The sequence below is a fragment of the Leguminivora glycinivorella genome, chromosome 5 (genome assembly GCF_023078275.1).
Source record: "Leguminivora glycinivorella isolate SPB_JAAS2020 chromosome 5, LegGlyc_1.1, whole genome shotgun sequence".
In the NCBI taxonomy this organism is placed as follows: domain Eukaryota; kingdom Metazoa; phylum Arthropoda; class Insecta; order Lepidoptera; family Tortricidae; genus Leguminivora; species Leguminivora glycinivorella.
Window position 1 is genome coordinate 26532717 of NC_062975.1, and position 11616 is coordinate 26544332.

The following is an 11616-nucleotide window of genomic DNA, read 5'->3' on the forward strand; positions in this document are numbered from 1 at the left end:
TTTTGACATGGTTGTAGAGTGGCCTAGGGTTCCAATTGGTTGACTGTACCAGTGTTGTTATGTAGCTCTCTTAGCTAAGTAGGTTATACGATTGAATCTCGCAATTTTATAATTAAAATCTTATCGACCAAGTGCGCAAAACCAAGGAATCACAATCTCGTGTCTAAGTCAGTGCGTAAAAGGCTAGTTTTTATTAATAGTCCGATTTAGAACCCAAGGTGAGCGAGCACCTACGCGTGACGTCGCGCGTCGACTCTGGCGCAACACCCGACGCACAATCAAAACGACGTAAGTACCCTAAATTTTCTATACACTTAAGACCTTTTTAGCAGCGATGGTGAATTCCAAAACTATGCAATTCAAATTGTCGTATAGATATTTACCTTATGTAACACTTACGACTTTTTGAAGTGACTTCTAAAATATATTTAATAGAAATTATGTGTGGCTACATTGTGTGAGAGATGTAACGTTTTTAGATCGGTGGTGTAGACATCTCTATCTGGCCTGTAGGCGTTAATTTCTTTGATTGAATTGCAATGGATTTGAATGACGGGTTGAATATAATTATGTTACATTACAAGCGTGAAGCATGTACTTAAATTGATAATTAAATCATTAGTACCTATCACTTTGACTTGATGCGTAGGTCAGATCAGATACATAGTACAGTTTTACTTAGGTATTATGGTTATTTATCACAATTTTGTGTTAATTCAACCAACATCTTGCTGGAAAGTCAGCCAGTGGCATACTCGTATGTCACAGCACAACAGCGTGACACTTCGCCGTTTATTGCCTGTTCAACAAGGGAATATTGACGCTGTGTAAGTTGTGTGACAATGTTACTTATCAACCCAGAAATAGGCACTTAATTGTCAATGTCAAGTGTCAAAGTTACTGTGGTGATACTGGTGGTATAGCCCACAGGTGATGGTGTCTGCGGGTAAATAAAGCCTGACTAGAAATATATGAGTATAGGCTAGTTTCCTATACTTAATATAATAGTACATAACGATACAAGTGCGTAAAAAAGCGATAAATTAAAAAACGACCAAAGGGAGTGTTTTAAATCGACACGAGTTACGAATTTCCTTTTCGCACGCGTATCGTACGACGTTTTTCAGTACAGATGACCCTCCGAAGTTTCGACCTGGCATATAATGAACCACTTCTCGCACTAGTGCGTAAAAAAAACACCATCTGTACTGAAAAATATTTTTTAATACAGTTGCTCAAAAAGTGCCCGTTTTTTGGCTGTTTAGCGTGCGAGAAGTTGTATTTTACGAACTAGTGCGTAAAAAGTATATACGTTCCATTTTACGACTACTTACCGAGCTGTTTTCATATTAGTCTAGTTTACTAAGACAGAATAAAACTATAAACATACTATTAAGTGATTAAGATTTAAAACGTTAATATTTCATATGTAATTGTTTACTTTTAGTCATACTAAACATAATTTATAAAATGGTTTATACTTTGAAAAATCGGTCATAATGAGTCGTGTAAACAGAACATGATTGGAACGAAACGCGTCTTCTACTGTCAAAGTAGAGGCGTCTACCATGTTTTAACTTAATGCACGTTCAAAAAACCTCAATATGTTACGCGATTTGTCATAATTATTTTACGTTATTTGCAATACGTCGGAGCATAAATGGATCGATTAAATTAAAATGTAGTTGTACATTAAACAATCGTCCCAAATCGTAAATGTTTATGTTTTTATGGCACCCAATGAAATGAATTATGTTAGATGAATAGCAAACTCGAAAATATGCACGCAAGTTTAAAAGCTTCAAAAATACGCCTTTGAATTGTCAAATAATCCGTCAATGGCGTCAATGTCCATAGGAAAATTGATAGTTCGGATTGTTTTATTTCGTTGTAAGTAAGTAGTAGTGTTTTTTCGCAACTGTATTAAAAAACGTCGTTCGTCACACGTGCGAGAATGTCATTCTTCACTCGTCCCGAGATTTGCCACTCGCGTGCCGCTCGTGGCAAAATGTCTCGGGACTCGTGAAGTAATGACATACTTCTCGCACTTATAACGAAATGTACTATTATGCCGTGCACGAAATAAAGCACCACATAATAAGAAGAAAAATTTGGACAGTAGTTATTTTTAAACATAATTTATATTTAATAAGTCAAAGAGAAAGATATAAAGTACATGAATTGACCGTGAAATCACTCCTCAGTATTTCATAGTCATTCCATATTAACAAATCGTTTTGACAGTTCATAAAAAGAAGCTGATTTGACTAGTAGGAAACTAGCCAATTAGGTACCTTAAGTTTTTTAAAGTGGTGATGATTATATTTTTTATAGTAAGTAGACGGTTAATGGAGTTCATAACAGTAGCTAGTTTGTTTCAATTCATTTCTGTTTTTTAGAAATATTTTTTTGAATATCTGATTTGACCGATGGACACGCTTGGTGATACGAATAGAGATCGTGCCTTGGTCTGCGCTATGACTCCCGATTTAAAAAAAGGCCCATTCGTCAAGTTGACATCTGACAGATTTGAAACTTGCCGCCGTTGATATTGCGACAAGAATATTATATACCATGGATTTTGCGTGCCGAACATTACGTTGAAGCCAGAAAATTTGACCTTGAATTACGTCACGCCGGTCTTGCATCTCTTTCTTTAGGGTGTCCATGATTAAGCATACATTAGGGATATCCCGCGGAATTTGACGTATTACGTTTATACGACTGATTAATTTTGTAACTTATTAAATTCAAATCCGATCAATCGTTTTATCACGAAAGTGAACATCCATCCTCACAAACTCAAAAAGTAAGGTACATTAGGGCAATTCCGAAAGTCGTCTAATTAGGAAAGTCGCATAGAAATCACCATTATTTCCGTCATATCAAGATTCCCCTTTCGGAAATATCTGAACATTTCTGTCATTCGGAATTACTCTAATGCACCTTACTAATTTGTCAACCGCCAATAAGGTCCATTTCTATACCACTCTGCAGTTACTTTGCCTTACGCCACAAAATACGGTACAGTTTTTACCAGTGGTAAACTACTGGGATTTTTTTTTCAGAACCGTTCCAGAATAAGAGCGTGGTGAGTGTTGCAACACGAGGCTTAAAATATAACTTTTCTTTTACTGACACCTGTATTTATTAAAAAATGTTTCAGTCACTTTAAACTATCACAATAATATTTTGGTAGTAACTACTGGGAAAACTAATCCCAGTAGCTATCAACCCCGGTGTGGTAATTAACAATGTGGGGAAAATCCCAGTAGTTAGGACAGGTAAAAACTTGGTGGTAACTAGTGGGAATAGCCACAAAAATATAAGGGAAGTATTTGTCAATGGGGAAATAATGAAATACTAGGACGTTTTAAAACAGTATCTTTATTTTTAAGCGCCGCCCCAAATCTCAAGGAAGGTGGTTCTCAATTCGTACGTATTTCAATTCTCTTCGCATGTATATATATATATATGTATCTCAATTTAATGTTTATGCCACGATATCTCCGTCGTTACTGGACCGATTTTTAAAATTTCTTTCTGTGTCATAATCTTCAGGCTTAAAGTGCAAATCTGCAAATTGTCGAACGCTCTGAAACATTTCCTTTTATCGGTACAATCGACAGCCAACGCTGCCTCCTTCCTTCATCTTTTGGAACACTGAAAAGTTTAATATTATTCATGTTAATTGTAAAGACATAAACAATAAAGTTGGTATTATTATACTGTGATATGAACTATGAACATAGAAACCGTACCAAGTTGATAGATTTAGCTCCATTCAATAAGAGTAAATACCATGCAAGAAAAAAGATTGGTCACCCTAGTCGTAAAACCACACATAGCATTATTTTTCTTTAAAGGTCATATTTATCGTTCTAAACCTATTCGTGGGAATTTTGATATAATTTGAGACAATGAAAACAATATAATGATAAGAACTAACCAAGATTACAAGCAAAATAGCAGAAAATTTATTGCCAGCGAGGTTTATGAACATTTTGGTAAAATAAGTACTTACTTGTGAAATTTTACGTCGGATTTCGGTTTCCATTTACTTCCACAATGGTTCACTATGCAATACATAGCGCAGAACTTAAGTAAATCGTCGAAAAACGTTTATTTCGCAAAATAAATATCTGAATCGGTGAATGACTTTTGACAATTCTGACATATCGGGCATATTTTTTTATTATTAGTGTTCCCATAGTACGCAGGAGGTAAATACCGGAGAAATAAGGTTTTTGATTGAGTTTTTTTTCGTATAATACAAAGAAAAGTAAGTCAATTTGATTGAAGAATGTTTTATACGTTTTTTTTAGTAACTAATCTGGCAATACATCACAGTGTCGGAAAGAGATAGAACATAGGAGTAAAGGTGAATGAACCTGGCTTCAACTCATTGGTCGGCACGCAAAATCCATGGTATATAATATTCTTGATATTGCGACATTATTTGTAGCCTACGTTCCGTAATTTCTGCTGATTTTGAGTTTTTATCGACGACTTCTGCCTGCCCCTGGATTTTGCAGTACCCGCATCTCACGACGACCACCATACCTCTACTTTACAATCGGAATTGAACGCCTTCACGACGACTTTTAGCTCACGTATTTTGGACAACGATTCAGGTTTTCTCGACGACCCTTGCTAGCTAGCTTGCAAGCTAGTTAGCAAATAAAATGAGCAGATCAAAGCCAAAAGCAGACTTTGTGAAAGCAGACTCCGGAAACTTGCCAGATATAGACATGGGGATTATTATTGAATACTTACGGAATAGCGACAAGCACAACATTGCCGAGATTAGGGGTGAAAAAACATTGATGTAAGTTGCTTTTACTTTAAGATTGACATAAACATGTCTTGCCTGTAAAACAGTAACATCACTTATACCAGTATTGTTCCTCTTATTTATAGGGCTTCTAGAAGTGGTTATGTCCAAAATGCAGTTGGTTATGTGGAGCTGAAGAGAGACAATACCACATGCATTGTAAGGGCCAAAGTCGTTCCTGAACACAAAATCACAAAAAAATATTATTTAGTGACTGTGCACATTAACGAAAATGAAAACACAATTGTAGACACGGAATGTGATGGATGTAACGCTCGAACAGGTAATTTGAATGATATCCTAAATCAGGTTTCTAGAAAACAACAAAGGTTTGTAACAGTATGCAAAAAAAATATCTTACTATGTCGTGTCATTCTCATGAAATTTAATCTCATATTTTGACCGGTCTTTACTCTTATAATGTTCTTCGACGACCGGTCTGTCCTAGCCCGTAGTGAACCTGTCTGCTAAGCCGCGGAATTAGAACCCAGGATTCTAATTCCAGTAAGGGCATTTATTTTCGTTATGAACTTTGTGGCTGAGTCATGTCGGTCAGCCACGAATATATGTGTCCATCACGCAAATAAGTCGTCGTCAGTCGAAGGATGTTTTATATGTTAGTATTTATATAATTATTATATCGTTGTCCGACTTATTATATAATAAATAATAAATATTATAAGACATTCTTACACAGATTGACTAGGGCCCACGGTAAGCTCAAGAAGGCTTGTGTTGTGGGTACTCAGACAACGATATATATAATATATAAGTACTTATATACGTAGAAAACATCCATGACTCAGGAACAAATATCTGTGCTCATCACACAAATAAATGCCCTTACCGGGATTCGAACCCGGGACCGCGGCATAGCAGGCAGGGTCACTACCGACTGCGCCAGACCGGTCGTTAAAATATATAAATCGCTGTCAATAGAAATTGTCAACAATGTAAACAAACCATTATATAAACTATCAATATTTGAGCCCAATTTTATTATTTTAAAGGTTGAGGATCATAATGTGATATGAATTAATTAAATAACACATGGATTTAGCCAGTATCTGATGAGTTAGAATGGAAATCAGACATTTTGAGTACAAGGTTTGTTTACATTGTTCACAAGTTCTATTGACGGCGACTTTATAGTGTGTGTGTATTATATATAGTGTAATATGTCACACTATAGGTATAATAAGTTCAACCTTGTAAGATGACTAGTCTTAAATAATAATATTTATATTTTTGTTTCCAGGAGGATGTAAACACACATTAGTGGTGCTGTATTGGTTAGAAAAAAAGTCTACAGAACCATCACCAACATCAGTGCAGTGCTACTGGAACAAGCCACGATTGGCAATTGAGGGTACTGAGCCTTTACTTACAGAAAATATTGTAAAACCACTAAAAAGAGCAGGTACTTTAGGGCCCAAAAATCCAGATAATTTTAAAAAATTCCTCGAAGAATGTAAGAAGCGAAAAATGGGAAATTCCCTTATATTGTCTGTTCTACCAGAATATGATCCTGGATTGACTAAGTTTGCTATATTTGATATGATTCTAGATTTTACTACAAAAAGTGATAACCATGATTTTGACAATTTCAAGATACACATGTCTGCTAGGCTAAATAAAAATGTTATAAGTGAAATAGAGCAGGCGACTAAAAAACAAGCAGAGTCAAAGTTGTGGCATAGTATCCGCCAAGGCCGAATCACAGCATCCAAAATTCACGAGGCATGCCATTGTGATACTCCAGATGGTTCACTTGTGGAGCAAATCCTCGGAGGCTACAAAATGTTTGAGACTAAGGCAATGAAACGTGGAAAATTATTAGAAAAATCAGTGGTGGCCAAATTAGAGAGTGACTTAAACTGTGAGATTAAAGAATGTGGCTTCAACCTCATAAATTTAATATGCGGAGCGTCACCTGATGGCATGACAAATAATTTCATAGTCGAGATTAAATGTCCAAGCAGTTTAGAAGCTGTCAAATCATACGTAGTAAATAATAACATTAAAGAGAAGTTCAAAGCACAGTGCCAGATACAAATGCTGTCAACCGGAGTAAAAAAATGCGCATTTTGTGTTGCCGACCCGGAATTTGAAATAAATAAAAAAGTCCAGATCCTTTGGCTGAAGTTTGACGCGGTATATGCAAACAAGTTATTGAAGAAGTCAGAAGTATTTTGGAAAAATAATATTTATCCCAAAATATTGAAAAATGCTAAGGCTTAATTTAAGATTTTTTTCACCACACCAACTGGTAAAGGCTTTCTTTGCTATTCGAAAACAGATAGCAAAATTGCATTTTATCCACAAGAGGGCAAAATAATTTCATACAAATTTTAACTCGATGTATTAATCTGGCTGCTAGATTTTTCCTATAAATGATGATTTTCAATCATAAATATTGAATAAATTGATGGATTTGATTTATTTTGATGTTTTATAGTCAGTATTTTGTTAGTGTTGGTGTGGTGAAAAATGTTGTGTTTCACTCGGTGGCAAAGTTTGTTTAACCTTCGTGCCTTGATACCCTCGCAACGCTCAAGATTCCACTTATTGAACCTCTCGCTACGCTCGCGGTTCAATATTGGAATCTTTCGCTTGCTCAGGTATCAATATTGGCACGTGCGGTTAAACAACTACTTTTCCCCCTTGTAAAACAAATAACTATTTCACTTTATCAAGAAGTTCCCAGCAAGTACTTAAAAACTACTGACTATAACTTTTGTATTCATATGTATATCTAGTAAGTCTTGCCCGCACTGACCTTATTATACTTTCATACTTTAATAATCTTATCTTTTTCTTCTGTAACAATTTGATACGTTTTCTCTGAAGAAGAACGACGTATCAGTTAGCTTTAATATAATGTATTGAAATAAAATTTCTATATAGTACCTAGTCTGTTAATATTTTCTGATAAATACCCTCGCATATGATAGTATTTTATGCAACAGGCGTTTAAAGGAGGTCAAAAAAGACGAGTGGCGAGGGTAACAATTTGAGGCGAAGCCGAAAATTGTTTAATAACAATTTTCAATTTAACAATCTTAATAGACGCCACGAGTATTTTTTGACTCAGTTAAACACCGTTGCATACAATACTTTTTGTGCGACCATGCACTTAGTTTTTAATAGTTTTCTTGAATAACTTTCGTGAAATGCACACTGTTTCCTGTATTTTGACGCAAAGGTTTGCACTGCAAGTTCAGCTGCCCAAAGCCTTCCCGCGCGTACGCGCGCAGTATCGTTATAACAATGCGTTATTTCATTTAAATATGTAAGGAAATTAAGTACTACAATAAAACGAAAGAATCCATCAATCTAATTTTATTAAATTATCTTGCAAACTCACCAAAGCACAAGCAATGACAACACTATGATTTAAATATCTGATGTGACTGTGGTTCACTACAGAGTGAGGTTTTAAAAATTGGAATTCCCTCACTCGTCGTATTACACGCTCAACATGTATGCGGAGACTAGCTATGACTTTGCCTAGCAAAACTTCTTTTTTTGTGGGAGTTTCTTTTGATGAGACACTAGGTGGACGAAGTAGCTTCACGTTTCTTTCCCTTAAATACGTTTCAATCGCTTTAAAACCTCGATCGGCTAAAACAACAGCCCCTGGAGGAAGAATGTCAGCGAAACCACAACTTTCCGTAATGGACTTGTCTGATGTTCTTCCTCCATATCCTTTGGAAATGAAACAAATCAATCCGTTTGGGCAACATGCTATCAAATATTTTAGCGAGTTGCATGATTTATATTGTGAGTATGTACCAGACTGATGCACGGGATTTGAAAGCTTCTCTATTTGTATCTCGAAGCAATCAATTATACATTGTACATTCGCATACCTGGCTTTAAATGCTGGAGGCAGTGTTCTTTTTATCATTGTCGCTTCTGGCAAGTTAATATAACTTTGTAAGAATGTAGCCAGCTTTGGCATGCCCATTTTGAAAATTTCTATTACCGTTACTTCACTGAAATTGAAATGGTCACATATTCTTTCTATATCATCATTATATTTTATTTTAAAAAGGCAGACAATGACATGTAACTCTCGTAGAGCACAATTTTCTGCCAAGAATTCCACCAACCAATAAAATGGTTTTGGGATTCCTATGTACTTCTTTGGTTTTTCTTTTATTATCTTTAACATGTGTTCACGTCCAGTTAAATCTTTTTTGACGTTTTCATTATCGCTTGAAGTAGTCGACGGGCTGGAAACTTCATACATTGTTGAGGACGTTGGGGTTGAGGTACCACTGGTTGTTGTGGAAGACGACTGTTGGAGCGGACTCTGTATAAGCTTTCTAGTTCCAGAGGCTTCTTTTATATTTGCGGTACAGCCAATGCTCCGCACAGCTGGTTTTGCGGAAACGGCCTTATGTCTTTTATCAATTTTGCATTGAGTAGCAGCATCTCGCTGAAAATAATAATCATGTTACTGTTAATATTCAATCTAGTATACTAAAATGTGCAGTACTTACAAGCAGGGGCCCGTTTCTCGAAAGGTACAAAGGTGCGCGAACTGTCAAATCGTATGGGTTGTCATGGAAACACACTTCTAATACAAGGCTTTTAGCTTTCGAGAAACGGGCCCCAGAACACAAAGTAAAATGAATACCTAATGTTAAATTTTCTAATGCCTCTTATACTAATGGACAGTTCCTGCCCCGACAAAATATAACCTATTCATGGATCCTAATATCCTCCTAAATACTAATAGCAGTTCAATTTTAAAATGTAGTATAGATATTAGCATGTCTTTAATAAATATTACTGTTCAAATAAATAATAACTGACTCCATTTTTCATGGTTTATAACTTGAGGTCATTCATTATAAAACTAGGCTTCTACTTGATTGCCATTGTAGAACTGTTTCTCAGATTGACAGGCAGTGTTGATACAATGTTGAATAATGGATACAATGAAAAACTAACCTTATGAGAAGGATATCCATGAACATCCTCTGCAGACGCTATAGGTACCATTTCTATTGTTTCTTCTGAACCAGCATTGTCCATTACAGTCTAAAAATCAAATAACTATATGAAATATCTGTTCATTAATGAATTTGGACAATTAACATAAGTAATGAATATAATATGAATAGAGGAACAAAAGAACAAATTCATCTATCTCTATACTTAAAAATATATCTATCCTGTAGTGAGTGTAGTGGCTCACCGATCTAAAAAGGCATGCACTTTTCATTGGAATTTATGCCATGAGCATTTTGTGTTGTTGGGTTTTAATACAAAATAAAATTTATTCTATTTCCATCGGCAATTATCTTTTTAGATTTATTATCTTTAGTATACTATGGTGGGTTAGTAAATTAAATGCTCCTAAAATTAAGTAACTACTTACATCATCAAAATATGTCCTTACGATTGTCAAATTTGCTGTGCTTTTTAATCTCAGCATTCCACTTTTAACTTTGTAGCAATCTTCATCAACCTGCAATTAAACAGTAATAGATCTTGAAAAATTTTGGAATATTATACAAAAAAAACCTCAGAGTATAAAAAAATAAGTATTTTACAAATGGGTGTGTAGTCAACTATTACTGTTACTTGATGTAACTTAGAAAATCCAATTAGACATGTGAAGTCATTACATAGTTTAAAATTATTACTTACGTTTATGTGTTCTCCACAGACATACAATGGCATCTTTGGGCAAGTTCTTTCCAAAGCTTCACACCATATTTCTTTAAGAGACTGCGGTACACGCAAATAACTTAAATAGGGATTGTCCCTTCGATATTTTTTGCACGATGGGACAAAGCATCTCATTTCGTCCCTGTAATACTTAGGATCGTGAACCAATGGATAGGAAGCATTTCGGTCATTGATAATAGCCATTTTATCCTTATTTTCAAGTGATAATCGTCGGTGGGAGCAAGTAGTCCAAAGGGTAGTGCAAGGGTCGTCGAGAAAACCAGAATCGTTGTCCAAAAATACGTGAGCTAAGTCGTCGTGAAGGCGTGCAATTTTCCGAATGTAGAGTAGATGTATGGTGGTCGTCGTGAGATGCGGGTACTACAAAATCCAGGGGCAGGCAGAAGTCGTCGATAAAAACTCAAAATCAGCAGAAATTAGGGAACGTAGGCTACAAATAATGTCGCAATATCAACGGCGGCAAGTTTCAAATCTGTCAGACGTCAACTTGACGGATGGGCCTTTTTTTAAAATCGGGAGTCATAGCGCAGACCAAGGCACGACCTCTATTCATATCACCAAGCGTGTCCATCGGTCAAATGAGATATTCAAAAAAATATTTCTAAAAAACAGAAATGAATTGAAACAAACTAGTTACTGTTATGAACTCCATTAACCGTCTACTTACTATAAAAAATATAATCATCACCACTTTAAAAAACTTAAGGTACCTAACTCTGTTATTCTCGTGTATGTGGTGACAGTTCAATTTAATATGATGAAAATAGTTGTATTGATATTCCGCAATATTTAAGTAGCATTAAAGACACTAGACACTAGTCAGATTATTATTTATGTCTTAGGTAGGTGTAAATTTGGCCATTATCCTTGCTATAATGCACCACGAGCCAAGAGATTTCTGAAGATCGTCTACAAAGTACAAGGCAATCTACTATAGCGATAAGGACATTAGCAAAATTTATAGATTATGAATATTTCCATTTTTTTGTGCAATAGAAGGCAAACGAGCAGACAGGTCGCCTGATCGTAAGCGAAACTTAAGTAGAACTTATTATAAACTTAAGTATTTTCGCTTC

The 11616-nt window shown here is 35.5% G+C and overlaps 2 protein-coding genes across 2 annotated transcripts; one reads left to right on the forward strand and one right to left on the reverse strand.

Annotated features, from left to right (window-relative positions):
* The first annotated feature begins 4587 nt into the window (after positions 1-4587).
* On the forward strand, positions 4588-7075 carry LOC125226722. Its single transcript, XM_048130802.1, has 3 exons — positions 4588-4828; positions 4921-5117; positions 6093-7075. Exons 1-3 carry the CDS (start codon positions 4686-4688, stop codon positions 7073-7075), a joined length of 1323 nt encoding a protein of 440 aa, XP_047986759.1. The 5' UTR covers positions 4588-4685.
* A 550-nt stretch (positions 7076-7625) lies between these two features.
* Positions 7626-11022, reverse strand: LOC125225992. Its single transcript, XM_048129806.1, has 5 exons — positions 10499-11022; positions 10227-10316; positions 9797-9886; positions 8450-9278; positions 7626-7678 (listed from the first exon to the last, which is right to left on the reverse strand). The coding sequence occupies exons 1-5, from the start codon at positions 10721-10723 to the stop codon at positions 7626-7628; spliced, it is 1287 nt and encodes a 428-aa protein (XP_047985763.1). The 5' UTR covers positions 10724-11022.
* Between the last annotated feature and the right edge of the window lie 594 nt (positions 11023-11616).